At 43.8% G+C, this 14,674-nt stretch overlaps 1 protein-coding gene and 1 pseudogene across 4 annotated transcripts in view; one reads left to right on the top strand and one right to left on the bottom strand.

Moving 5' to 3' along the window:
* Positions 1-289: 289 nt before the first annotated feature.
* The window catches only part of ARMH4 (armadillo like helical domain containing 4), a 157,867-nt gene continuing 143,482 nt past the window's right edge, over positions 290-14,674 (top strand). For 3 of the 4 annotated variants that reach the window (XM_005561353.5, XM_065548850.2, XM_065548849.2), the window contains exons 1-3: positions 290-402; positions 10,688-10,849; positions 13,022-14,443. In XM_005561353.5, coding sequence (XP_005561410.3) covers positions 13,057-14,443 — 1,387 coding nt within the window. In that variant the 5' untranslated portion in view covers positions 290-402; positions 10,688-10,849; positions 13,022-13,056. The remainder of the gene's footprint in view (positions 403-10,687; positions 10,850-13,021; positions 14,444-14,674) is intronic. The other variant, XM_015453829.4, reaches the window with a different exon arrangement.
* Positions 10,770-11,287, bottom strand: LOC102130531 (ubiquitin-ribosomal protein eL40 fusion protein-like; annotated as a pseudogene).

Raw genomic sequence — 14,674 nt, 5'->3', positions numbered from 1 at the left:
TCTTTTCTCTGTAGGTAGGGAAGCGGAGCTGCCGCAGAAGCTCCGGTTGTAAAGACGGGAAGCGGAGCACTGGATCTCTGAGGGGTCCCAGGTGCCCACACTCCAGCAGAAGCCACCCCCGCGGGGGAGCGGAGGCGGGGAAGTGGGCGCCGAGGGGCGTGGGGCAACGGCGTCGGCTGTCAGTGCCAGCAGAGCCGGGGCGGGCACACCTACTCACCGCCCAATCCCCGGCCGTAGCCGCGGCCTTATGAATAAGCAACAAAGCGAAGCGCCCTCCCCCTAGCGTCCCAGACAGCTAGGGAGTCGCCGCCGCCGCCGCCGCAAGGCCCGCCGCGGGGATGCCGAGCGCCCGCGCCGCCGCTGCGTCTGTCCTCCGCGCGCTGCTCGGCTGAAGGCGCACAGGTGAGGATGGGCCCGGTTCCGGCCACTTGGGCGGCCGCGGCTGCAGACGTGGCGCCGGGGCAGGGACGGAACCGGAGCCTCAGTGACGTGGGGTCGTCCCGGGAGCGTGCAGTCCCGGGAGCGTTGCAGCCTTGGGTGCGCCAGGCGTGCGCCCCGAGCCTCCTCCGGAGCGCGGTGCCCAGGTGCGGGGTGCGCGGGGGCAGCTCCGGGCGCGCTGGGCGCGGCTCGCAGGCCTCGGAGGACTCACGGCACTCCTTGCTCCAGCCCAGCCTCCTAGCTCCGCACCAGCGAGCCGGCCTTTGTGCTGGCGGAGCTTGCAGGGCTGGCTGCTTTTGTGTGGGCTTTTCTTTCTCCCTCCGCTCGCAATCCCGTAGCAGTGAGAGAGAAGTTCCCGAAAACAACGGTTTACTCCTTTCAAACCGTCGATCGCAGTGTCCCCAATGCCACTCAGAGCCCAACAATCGAGGAGCGAATCGGGGCTGCGGTCGCCACCGAAATGTGTCCTGCCACTTTGCAGAAAACAAACAGTTGAGTGTTTAGCGCAGAGATGTCGAGCCTCCTTGCTCAGCCGCTGACCCGTCCCCCAGGACGCGGCTGGAGGACGCTCCTTGGAAAGGTCACTTAATTAGAAAGAGGGCCTGCGGGTTAGACCTGGGGGAGGCGAGGCTCTGCTTGAGACTCCGGAATAGTTGGGAGGTGCTGCCGGAGGTGCCCAAATGTCTCATGTGCCTCGTGGTCACTGACAGAATCTGACCTGTGTAGATTCCAAACATGTAGAACCTTGGCTGGCGAGGAAGCAAGCAGGAGCGAACAAAACAGGACCCTTAAGAGTTTGGGTTCTCAAAGATGAGAAATCCTTGACATTCCCAGATGATCCCGAGGATCCGCCTAGCACTTGGCATCCAATTTCAGTGCAGAACTGATGTGGAAGAGAGGAGAGATGGCTGCTTTAAAGTGTCTGCCTTCTTTCTTTGCAAGTTTTAGTTTGCAACTTGAGGGGGAGTGTGGAGTGGTTTGCAAAACCATCCCTAGAGTTCTGAAGGATCTCTTCTCCAAAGAACAAAAATTCTTGAGTGGTCAGAATTCACATGCCTGCTCTTTCTTTTGGTTTATTTCCTTGGTGACAAGTGATGCTGTTGGGCTCCAAGGAGTCTCCTTTAAGCCAAGCATGTACAGTCATTGACTTTGGCACACATGCCAGTGGAACCCCACAGTAGCATCTATTGAAACACACAACCGGGTAAGGTTTCACAGTATCAGAACATTGCTTCTTTTACACACACAGATTTAAAGGTACTCTGACTTGCTGTTATAAATAAAGTGGTATTTTTTGTATTTGTCATAATAATGAACCAAGCACTTGTGCAGCAGACAGATTTGATATTGGTTGAGTTTATTCATAAAAATTCCCAAGGCTCACCAAGTATAAGGTAGCTACAGCAACGGAGCCAATTAGAGAGATGTGAATTTGTCTTTGTTTTCATGGGAGGTTTCTTACTATATATTCCGGAGTTTCCAGATCTTTACCATATTATAATTTGGCATTACAGAAATGGTTTGATGCTAAATATAAGTATAGAATCAAAATGAGGAAAATGGGTTTATCTGTTATGGAAAACGTCCACTCTCCAACTAAAGGTGTCCTTTGCCCTTTATTCTGTAGCTGTTTGTCTGAAAAGTTGTGTGTGGAATTGTATTTTTGTTAATTGAACTTATAAAAATTCTCACATAGGGAAGCTGTCTATTCAGAGGGAACCTGGTTTTAATTTTTGTAAAATGAAAACTCATTCCCTAATCAAGATGTGAGGTCAATCTTATTTTTCCATATTGTGTTTACTTGGTGATTATAAGAAAAGTATCTGAAGCTAGTTTCAGCTTCCCTTTAAATGTCAACTACTTAGAGATCTAGTCAAGCAAATGGCTACATTTGTGTACCACAAAAAACAAAAATGAAGTGTCCAGTTGGGTCACTGAAATAAACTGTCTTATGGATGGAGAAGAGCTTGTTGATCAAGATTGATCAGGATAAGATTCTGCAGACAGCAGAAGCCTCTCAGGTCACATTGTCTACGTGAAAACTGAAAGGGGAAGCTCCATGGAAATACCTTGGTGAAAAAAATGCTGCTCCATTTGTGGCTGATGTTATGGATGCTTCAGATTGCTCACATTTCTGTAGTTTGATGGGAATGCATGTCAGTAGCATGCTGGTATGTCTTATGTTGCATGATACTGTACTTTTTTTCAAATGGCTTTTATGTCTATTATCACTTGTGTGTGTTCTCCACCCTTCAAAAAAATATAACAAGCATTGTTATTTCTACTTTACAACAAGAAAACTGAGTTTCAGTGATTCGCCTAAGGTAGAACTGGAACTCGAAGAAACCTATTTTTAAATCTTCAAGTCCATCTCCTTTTACCAGGGATGAGATGATATGCTAGGGGTAATAAGCACGGATATCTTCATTTGTCTACATCACTAATTTGTAGAGACTAAAGCTTTTGGGCTCAGTATGTAGGACTTAGGTATGGTCTTCAGGGATGGTAAATTGCTTTGCTGGTATTTAGTTTCCAGAGTAGCTATTTTGACCCCAGCCTACTTACCCTCTTTACTGCCAGCTCTGGGGCTGCTTTCCTCCTGGGGGACCATGCTTTTCTTTGTGGTTACTTACTCCTTCTCCTTCCATTGTGATGGAACATGCTGCTGAAAGGATCGTCTGTTATTCAGCTATGTAATTTATGGTGAAGGATAGCTGCAGCCCAGATCCTGAAGCCAATATAACACACCAGTGATGATTGTCAGTAGCACAGTGAATCAGAAATGTGGTACCTTAATGCCATGTGCCACAGCTGGGTTAATAGGGTGAAAGTCTTTATAAGCTCAGCTTTAAATAAATACAGTAGTATTGGCAATAAGATAGTATTGGCAGTAAGAACCTTAAGGATTTAAAAAAAGAAAAAGTAAGACAATGATAAATTAGTCATTGAGGAAGGGTCATGAAAAGAATAAAATGGAAAGATTGTTAAGACACAAAGACACAAAATGGAAAGATTATTAAGACACAAGGATTATTAAGACACTTTCCCCCTCATCAGAGAGTCACTAATTGTATTTCAAAAGGTGAGATGGTATTTCAATCATGTTGACCTGAAGCTGTAAGACTTGTTACCTGTAACTGTTGGTCTGTTGTGTGTGTGTGTATATGAAATAAACTCTGAAACGTTAAAATATGGCAGCAATGAGAACATATAAGTTATTGTTAGAGTGTCACATTAAATAAGTAGCCAAAATTGGCTAGGTATTGAATAAAACATACAATTAGACACAGACCATGAAATGTCGTTTAAAAAATCTTACAGTACAAAATAAAGACTCTAAACATTCTTTTTCACATTCTTAAATGGTTATTTATATTCACATCATGCCAACAAATATTTATGGAATCTCTCCTCTTTGTGCCTACCCTTATTGCTAATTATGTGGCAAAAAAAGGAATGGTAAAGACTAGTGTTTGTGTGCAAAGAACACAATCTCATTTGAGGTGCTGAGACTTACATGACAATTCATGCTACAGGAGCTAGGAGAAGGGTAGGGAAAGAATGGGCCAGAATGGGATGTGACCTGGGAGGCCAGGGTTTGGATACCTGGGCAGGGAACCATGGGTCGTACAGTGTCATCCTCAAAACTTGGGAGCCTGAATGCTGAGCACGGTGGCTCATGCCTGTAATCCCAACACTTTGGGAGGCCAAGGTGGGTGGATCACGAAGCCAAGAGTTCGAGACCAGCCTGGCCAACAAGGTGAAACCCCATTTCTACTAAGAATACACAAATCAGTGGGGCATGGTGGTGGGTGCCTATAATCCTAGCTACTCGGGAGGCTGAGGCAGGAGAATTGCTTAAACCTGGGAAGTGGAGGTTTTTTTGAGCCAAGATCATGCCACTGCTCTCCAGCCTGGGCAACAGAGCAAGATTCCATCTCGAAAACAAAACAAAACACCAACTTAAGAGCCTGAGATGAGTATGGCACTTAAAAGTGCTATGTATGTGACTGATGATGGTGTTTATACTGGGCACCATGGTGTGGGGTTGCATTATTAGATATGGACCTTGGCAATTGTATATTTGGGGACATTATATGCTGTGTTTTGGGAAAGCAGAGAGTTGTGTGGCAAAGGTAGGGACCTTGAATTCTTGCAGAATCCAAAAGATCAAAAACAGACACTATTCCTTAGGCAAGTTACTTATCCTCTACTGGCCTGTTGTTTTCCTCATCTAAAAAGTGGGAATAACGACAGTATCTACCTTATTAGGTTGTTGTAAGGATTAAATAAGATAATTTCCATTGGGCACTTAGAATGCTTGGCACATAGCAGCTCCCAAGTGGTAGCTGTCTTTGATTGATTATTGCAATTTTTAGTCTTCAGAATAAACTGGCTGGGTGTGGTGGCTCACACCTATAATCCCAGCAATTTGGGAAACTGAGGCAGGCGAATCATGAGGTCAAGGGATTGAGACCATCCCGGCCAACATGGTGAAACCCCATCTCTACTAAAAACACAAAAATTAGCTGGGAGTGGTGGCGCGCACTTGTGGTCCCAGCTACTTGGGAGGCTGAGGCAGGAGAATCGCTTGAACCTGGGAAGCGGAGGTTGCTGTGAGCTGACATCTTGCCACTGCACTCCAGCCTGGTGACAGAGTGAGACTTTGTCTCAAAAAAAAATAAAATCTGGATTATATAAAATAGATTGGAGAGGAGAGAGCCTAGACAAGGTCATCGATTAAGAGGCATTTAAAATACTAACAATCCAATGAGGTGATCAGAAGTTACAATTCCAAAAGAGGTTATGAGAGGAGGATCCACAGCAGTTGTGAATCTAGAATGTAAAGGAGAGAAGAGTTCAAGGTGGCCACCAAAGTTCAGATGAAGATGGTTATGTTTGAAGTGTCATCAAAGTAACTTACACTTGACAATGAAAAGCCAAGATGAGGTAGCTTTCTTCACCTACCCCACAGTAGCTCTCTGTAGTTTTTGTGTGTATCATAAGAAAAGGAAAATATAAAGCAAACTGTCACCAGTTTATTGGCAAACTCTACAGTCCTCCTTTGTCTTGAGTACTCTTGGGGCGATGCTCATTGTGCCTTAATATTATATGTGAAACTCAGTTTACGCTGGAAATAGTAGCTTCATCACTGGTGAGAATGATTTAACATATTGGTTTCCCTTTTGTGTTTTCATTTTGGTAACGTACTGAAATAGCAGTATTCATTTTAGTTGGAAAAAATATTGACCCAGTGCTTACAAAATCTGATTAACCAGATGGCCAAGGCTGGTATTTTTTTATGTTGCCTTTCATTTGTCTTTGAAACTTGAATATGCCTAGACTTGACAGAGAAACAGATTCTGGACTGTAGCTATGTAAGATTGTCAAAGATAATGCCTGACAGAACAGCTTATCTTGCTCACTGGTGGCAGAAATGCGTAAATTGTTCAGAAGAATGCCAAGCTATTAGGATAGATACCTTGATAGCAAATGATCGACAAAGTGCTACTGACCTGCTCTGAAGGAGATGCTTTTCAAGCTATTCAAAGCTGATACCCAACATCAGTTGGTAATTTGGTTAGAGCTTATTTATCTGAATTAATTTGCATCGAGAGAGACAGGGAAAAGAAAGCAGCATCCAAATACACAGTGGGAGGGAAAAGTAAGAGGAATGTTCTTTTTGTTTGTTTGTTAAATATCCTTATGATTGAGCTAATTGAAGATAATTAAGACACAGAATTCTAATATGCAATGGAATCTCTCCTCCTTCCACTTCTTCCAGCAAAGTGGGCTATAGACATTCATCTGTTTGTTCAGCCAATATTTACTGAGCATTTCTTCTGTGTCAGGCACGTTGCCAGGAAGGGGATACAGTATTGAGGAAGAAGGAAAAGGCTTAAAATATGGTTGCAGATGGTTATTTAGGTTTAGAAATATTGTCGAATTGACAACAGTCTTCTCTTATTTATTTTGAGCATCATGTAACTCCCATTGTGGGACATCAGACTAATGGGAGTGACTACATGAACCTATACTGGGCTTTGAAAGATGGAGAAAATCCGGGAATTTGAAGGTCATCTATCGGTTTATCTGAGTTGCAGGCGTGTTCCCTGTTATTCTTCTTACAGGTTGTCTTTTTTCCTTTTAACGTACAAGCGTTGCTTTCAATAGTGGGGAGAGGGAACATATGGCCTCAATACACAGACATAGAGAAAGCTTGCATAAATACCTCTGAAAAGGGGGAAAAAGCAAAGGCTTGTGGTTCACCCCCACTCTTTCTGTTGTCACTGAATTTAGAAAGCAGGTGGCTGACAATCACAGAAGGAAAGTCTTTTGGAGCAATAGCAGAATTCCCTCCACACAAAAATCCTAAAACCCAAGATACAGGTGAAAATAAAACTTTGAAGGAAAATTATGTTTTGGAAAGGCAGTGGGGCTGTATTAAGTCTTTATTATCTATCCCTTCTTCCCTTGGTCTGATTTGTTTGTAAAATTTTTCTCTCAGTCCACACGACTCCATAACATACACATAACACATAAAGCATCTGCTCCATCATTTCAGCGCCTTTCCTACTTGATGGCAACATTATAGGAATATAGAAATATTTGTATTTTTATTTTATGTCATATAGGTGAGGTGTAAGAATAAAATCATGGATGAAGAAGGGATTTCAATGATTATTTTAATTCCTCATTTTGTCAAAGGAGAAACTGGGGCCACTTGCTCAGTATCATATAAGCAAGTTTTAACATCAATAAAGTTACGATTCAGGAATCATTTTTCTGATGCCAGCCCAAGGCCCTCTAAACTCTTATTACCATTCATGATGGCCTGGGGTTTTCAGATTTTTATTCAGAAGTATGGGGTCATGTGGGCCAAGGTTTTAGGCCACACGTTCAGTAAGATTTCACTGAATAGAAAAAGTGTTTGTTTAGGAAGGAGCAGCTACCTGAATGGATCAGAAATGAACCATAGCGTTCTATAGCTTTTATGACTCTTCAAGCACGTAGATAGAATTTAGTAGGTGAATTTGTCTGAACAGAAACCCAAAGGTGTAATTTCATTGACTGTCAATACTCTTGTTTCACAGCTATCATATATATATATATATATATATATATATATATATATATATTTTTTTTTTTTTTTTTTTTTGAGATGGAGTTTCCCTCTGTCACCCAGGCTGGAGTGCAGTGGCACGATCTTGGCTCACTGCAAGCTCCACCACCCAGGTTCATGCCGTTCTCCTGCCTCAGCCTCCTGAAGAGCTGGGACTATAGGCGCCCACCACCACTCCCGGCTAATTTTTTTGTATTTTTAGTGGAGACAGGGTTTCACCATGTGAGCCAGAATGTTCTCAATCTCCTGGCCTCATGATCCGCCCGCCTTGGCCTCCCAAAGTGCTGGGATTACAGGTGTGAGCCACTGCGCCAGGCCTCATATGTTTTTGTTGTTGTTGTTGTTGTTGTTGTCTGTTTGTTTTTGAGACGGGCTTTTCTCTGTCGCCCAGAATGGAGTGCAGTGGTGTGATCATGGCTCACTGCAGTCTTGACTTTTCAGGCTCAAGTGATTCTCCCACTTCAACCTCCGAGTAGCTGGATCTACTGGCATGTGCCTGGCTAATTTTGTAGAGATGAGATTTTTGCCCTGTTGCTCAGGTTGGTCTCAAACTCCTGGACTCAGATGATCCTCCTGCCTTGGCCTCCCAAAGCATTGGAACTACAGGTATAAGCCACCGCACCTGGCCCCTTCACTACGTTTTTGTTTTAAGGAAGGCAAATAGAGGCATCAAGCCAAATTCAGTGATCTGTTACCTGGCTATGAATTAGAGTACATCCTGGCTCATCTAAAGTACAGTGATAACTAATGTCCAGAATGTTGACATGCTGTGGCACATGCTGTTTCCTCTTTATCAAATATCTTTGCCATTTTCTCTTTTTAGAAAAGAACAATGCAGCCAGGTGTGGTGGCTCACGCCTGTAATCCCAGCACTGTGGGAGGCTGAGGTGGATGGATCGCTTGAGGTCAGGAGTTCGAGACTAGCCTGGCCAAATGGTGAAACCCTGTCTCTACTAAAAATACAAAAATTAGCTGGGTGTGATGGCGGGCACCTGTAATCCCAGCTACTTAGGAAGTTGAGGCAGGAGAATCACTTGAACCCAGAAGGTGGAGGGAGCAGTGAGCTGAGGTCATACCACCGCACTCTAACCTGGGTGACAGAGCAAGACTCTTGTCTCAAAAAAAAAAAAAAAAAAAGATGGGCACAGTGGCTCATGCCTGTAATCCTAGCACATTGGGAGATTGAGGCAGGTGGATCACTTGGGGTCAGAAGTTCGAGACCAGCCTGGCCAACATGGTGAAACCCCATCTCTATTAAAAATACAAAAATTAGCTGGGTATGGTAGTGGGCACCTGTAATCCCAGCTACTTGGGAGGCTGCAGCAGGAGAATCACTTGAACCTGGGTGACGGAGGTTGCAGTGAGCCGAGATGGCATCAGTGCACTCCAGCCTGGGCAACAGAGTGAGACCCCATCTCAAAAACAAACATACAAACAAACAAAAACAATGCTAGCTAACAGTATGTAATTTAATATTCAGATATGTTTGTTTCAAACCCCCATTTGCATATGGGGAAACTTAGCATCCCTCTCATTATCATTGCAGATTCTTTGGGGACTTAACGTTTCTTTTAGTCATCTCTGGCTTCCGTTTTCTTCTGCTAAATTTGTAATCCCTGATATGCTGTTTCTTTTCTGCACATGACACTATTATACTCATGATGCCATTCCATTCCTGTATTTCCCTGAAGCATCGTGGACTCAAGATTTCTGTGTAACAAATTACCCCATAGCTTAGTGGCTTGAAATAACAATAATTATTTGTTATTTTGTACCAGTTCTATGCATCACAAATTTGGAAGTAACTTAGCTGCGTGGTTCTGGCACAAAGTCTTTCAAGAAGGTGTAGTCAAGATGTCAGCCAGGGGTGCAGTCATCCGAAGGGCTGACTGGGGCTGCTGGACCAATTTCCAAGATGGTACACTCATATGGTGGTGGTAGTTGGCAGGAGGCCTTGGCTCTAAATCCATGGATTCCTTTTTTTCTCACGTAGAAAAAGTCAGTCTTCTTGTGCTGTGTGGTGGTGCGTGCCTGTGGTCCTACTTACTTAGGAGCTTGATGCAGGAGGATTGCTAGAGCCCAGGAGTTCAAGTCCAGCCTGGGGAAAGAAAAAAAGAGAAGGAAGGGAAGGGGAGGGGAGCTCACACCTGTAATTTTAGCACTGTGGGAGGCTGAGGCAGTTGGATCGCTTGAGGTCAGGAGTTTAAGACTAGTCTGGCCAACATGGTGAAACCCCATCTCTAATAAAAATACAAAAATTAGCTGGCCATGGTGGTGCATGCCTGTAGTCCCAGCTACTCGGGAGGCTGAGGCACAAGAACTCAGGAGCTGGAGGTTGCAGTGAGCTGACTCGCACTGCATTCCAGCCTGGGCGACAGAGTGAAAGTCCGTCTCAAACAAACAAACAAAAAAAGAAACAAAAAAAAGAGGAAGGAAAGAAAATTCAGCCTTCTTTTTGTCTTCAGCTGTGTAGATCATGTCCTGAGGACTTTACCTTTCTTCCTTCTTGAAAGGACCTACAAGACTAAATGAGATAACACGTGGAAGCTTTGAAAACTCCTTAAGGGAAGAAGGCCCTGTGATAATAAATTTATAAATTTCACACGTGCACATCATTTGCTTAACTTAGATCATTGAATGATTAGACATGAAAGAGAAACAAATGTAAACTTTATAAAGTTGAGGTTTTTATTTTAGAATTTTAGTTTCAAGGTTTAATTTTCTAGAAAACTTGCAACATCTCTGAGAAATTTCTGATGATGGGAAGAGAAAAGGTCCTACTCAGCAAAATAGATAAAAAAAAGAACTGAAACCCTTAAATTTGGGGGGAAATTAACAATTTTAATATAGTTTTAGTTGTAATGAGAATGTGAGTAGTTGATTTTAAATACTACAATACATTTTTTATCTTATAATAATGGATATTCAGTAAAGATTGCTAATTTTAAAATATATTTTTTTTCTGAAACTATTAACCTTGCTTAAACTCTTAAACCTTTTCTAATCCTTCAATTTTGAAACATGTTTTGCCTGTAATTTGTATAGTTGTTGCAGAGAATAACAAATGATTTAAGCATTTAAAAATACATATTTTCTTTCTTTCTTTTTTTCTTTTTTCTGCTCTAGTCAACGAAAGGGACACTTTATTGTGGCTCCAAGGCCATGGGTCCTGGGCAGAAGGCTGCTGACCTTCGAGGAAGGAAGAACCTTATTTGACCTTCTTCTTGGGGTACAGGTTGTTGCTGTGGCCAATTTCTTCTTGCGGCAGTTGATAGCACGGGGGTGCAGGTAAGCATAGCCCTTGCAGCAGATCATCTTGTCGCAGTTGTATTTCTGGGTGAGCTGGCGGAGGAAAGGCTTAATAATGCCACCTTGCAGGCACAGCAGCAGGTTTAGGGTGGACTCTTTCTGGATGTTGTAGCCTGAGAGAGTGCGGCCATCCTCCAGCTGTTTCCCAGCAAGTATCAGACGCTGCTGGTCAGGTGGGATATCCCTCCTTGTCTTGAATTTTGGCTTTGACATTCTAAATGGTGTCACTGGGCTCAATCTCAAGGGTGATGGTCTTGCCCGTGAGGGTCTTCACAAAGATCTGCATCTCTGCGTCTGCTGCTCGGCTGCCTCGCTGAAGAAAAAGAGCTAAAAGACACATTTTCATTGAAAACTATTTACTTACTTTGAAAAACTCTTAAAAGTGACTGGTATTCAGCATTTAATGCTGATATTTAGTGTTTTCAAACATACTTTTCTTAGTCCATTTGGGCTGCTATAACAAAGTATAATAAACAGGATGTTTGTAAACAACAGAAGTTTATTGCTTACAGTTCTGGAGACTGGGAAGTCCAAGGTCAAGGTGTCAGTAGATTTGGTGTCTGGGTAGGGCCCACTTTCTGGTTCACAGAAGGCACCTTTTTGCTGTGTCCTACATGGTGGAAGGGGCCAGGGAGCTCTTGGGGTGTCTCTTTATTTTATTTTATTATTTCGAGATGGAGTTTCCCTCTTGTCGCCCAGGCTGGACTGTGATGGCACGATCTCAGCCCATTGCAACCTCTGCCTCCTGGGTTCAAGTGATTCGCCTTCCTCAGCCTCCCAAGTAGCTGAGATTACAGATGCCTGCCACCATGCCCAGCTAATTTTTTTGTATTTTTAGTCAAGACGTGGTTTCACCATGTTGGCCAGGCTGGTCTTGAACTCCTGACCTCAGGTGATCTGACTGCCTCTGTCTCCCAAAGTGCTGGGATTACAGGCGTGAGCCACCTCGCCTGGCCCTCTTTTATTTATTTATTTATTTATTTTTGAGATGGAGTCTCCTGTCCAGGCTGGAGTGCAGTGGCATGATCTTAGCTCATTGCAACCTCCACCTCCCAGGTTTAGGCAATTCTCCTGCCTCAGCCTCCCGAGCAGCTGGGATTACAGGTTTGCGCCACCATGCCTGGCTAATTTTTGTATTTTTTTTAGAGATGGGGTTTCACCATGTTGGCCAGGCTGGTCTCAAACTCCTGACCTCAAGTGATCTGCTGGTCTCGGCCTCCTAAAATGCTGGGATTACTGGCGTGAGCCACCACGCCTGGCCTGGGGTCTCTCTCTTTTTTTTTTTTTTTTTTTTTTGAGACAGGGTTTTGCTCTTGTTGCATAGTCTATAGTGCAATGGCATGATCTCAGCTCACTGTAATCTCCCCCTTCCAGGTTCAAACGATTCTCGTGCCACAGCCTCCTGAGTAGCTGAGATTACAGATGCCTGCTACCACTCCCAGCTAATTTTTGTATTTTTAGTAGAGACGGGATTTCACCATGTTGGCCAGGCTGGTCTCTAACTCCTGACCTCAGGTGATGCACTCACATTGGCCTCCCAAAGTGCTGGGATTACAGGTGTGAGCCACCGTGCCTGGCCCTGGGGTCTCTTTTATAAGGGCACAAATTCCATTCATGAGGGTTCTGCCCTCATGAAGTCATCACTTCTCAAAGGCCTCACTTCCTAATACCACCATGTTGCTGATTAGGTTTCAACACATGAATTCTGGGGGCCACAAACATTCAGAATGTGGCAACACTTAAAAAGTTATTTGAATGAATGTGTAAGACTTACTTTTTATTTCTTTGACATGTTGTTATTTCTATATCATTTGACTACATGGTTAATAGAGGAATTTGGAGAGAATATTGCAAATGTGACTTCAAGGGTAATTTATTTCAAGTAGGTATTTAAGAAACAATGAACTTAATACTTGAACTATGTGTACCTTTTTCTAGGGAACCTCAAGTTAAATCAGCAAAATTCAGCAGGGAAAAATGAACTGGGTTAGCCATGTCTCAAAGGTACAAAGAAATAGAACAGTCCTCTCCTACCTACCATCTCTGTGTGTTATAAAGTCAAGGAGATTATTTTACTTACGGTTTAATTTAAAGAGACTTATTTACAACACGTATTTATATGACAGTTTGATATGCTTTATTTTTCTGCAGGATTCAATTACTGGACTTGTCAACTCTGCCAGTGTATGTGCCATTTCTCTTCCACTATGAGTGGACCGATTGTATTGCACATTTGTCTGGCTTTCTGTAGCCTTCTACTTTTCAACGTTGCCACACAATGTCTGGCCTTCCCCAAAATAGAAAGGAGGGAGATAGCACATGTTCATGCGGAAAAAGGGCAGTCTGATAAGATGAACACCGATGACCTAGAAAATAGCTCCATTACCTCAAAGCAGACTCCCCAACTGGTGGTCTCTGAAGATCCAATGATGGTGTCAGCAGGACCATCGGCAACATCATTAAATAAAGCATTCTCTATTAACAAAGAAACCCAGCCTGGACGAACTGGGCTCATGCAGACTGAACACCCTGGTGTTTCCACTGCTACTGAGTCAGCTGTCCCAGCAGTTGAAGAAGTATTTGGTTCCAGCCAACCAGAGAGAATATCTCCTGAAAGTGGACTTTCCAAGGCCATGTTAACCATTGCTATCACTGCGACTGCTTCTCTGACTATTGATGGAAAGGAGGAACTCCTTACAAGCACTAACTTTCAGCCCATTGTAGAAGAGATCACAGAAACCACAAAAGGTTTTCCGAAGTATATGGATAACCAATCACTTGCAACTGAAAGTCAGGAAGGGGCTGGTTTGGGACATTCACCTTCATCCTATGTGAATACTAAGGAAATGCTAACCACCAATCTGAGGACTGAGAAATTTGAAGCAGACACAGACCACAGGACAACTTATTTTCCTAGTGCTGAGTCCACAGCAGGCACTGAGCCTGGAAGCCTCACACCTGATAAGGAGAAGCCTTCGCAGATGACAGCTGATAACACCCAGGCTGCTGCTACCAAGCAACCACTCGCAACTTCCGAGTACACCCTGAGTGTTGAGCGAGAAACTGACAGTCTGCTGGGAGCCCCAGAAGTCACAGTGAGTGTCAGCACAGCTGTTCCAGCTGTCTCTGCCTCAAGTGATGAGTGGGATGACACCAAATTAGAGAGTGTAAGCCGGATAAGGACCCCCAAGCTTGGAGACAATGAAGAGACTCAGGTGAGAACGGAGATGTCTCAGACAGCACAAGTAAACCATGAGGGTATGGAAGGGGGCCAGCCTTGGACAGAGGCTGCAGAGGTGGCTCTGGAGCTGCCTGAAGGAGAAACACACACGGGCACAGCCCTGCTAATAGTGCATGGGAATGAGAGATCACCTGCTTTCACCGATCAAATTTCCTTTACCCCCACAAGTCTAATGGAAGACATGAAAGTTTCCATTGTGAACTTGCTCCAAAGTACGGGAGACTTCACGGAATCTACCAAGGAAAACAATGCCCTGTTTTTCTTAGAGACCACTGTTTCTGTCTCAGAATATGAGTCTGAGGCAGACCAACTGTTGGGAAATACAATGAAAGGTAAAAGAAAGAAAAAGAAAAACAAGCTTTGGTTTAATTTAGAAACTTTCAATTTTTTTTTTTAATGGCAATTTAGAAATAGATTGAAGTTTTAATGAAAAGCAGGCCAGGTGCAGTGGCTCATGCCTATAATCCCAGCATTCTGGGAGGCCGAGGTGGGAGAATTGATTGAGCCCAGGAGTTTGAGACCAGGCTGGGTGATATAGTGAGACCCCTTCTCTGAAAAGGAAT

The sequence above is a fragment of the Macaca fascicularis genome, chromosome 7 (genome assembly GCF_037993035.2).
Source record: "Macaca fascicularis isolate 582-1 chromosome 7, T2T-MFA8v1.1".
Lineage (NCBI taxonomy): Eukaryota > Metazoa > Chordata > Mammalia > Primates > Cercopithecidae > Macaca > Macaca fascicularis.
Note: the sequence above shows the minus strand (reverse complement) of the source record. Positions and strands in the feature narration are given on the sequence as shown.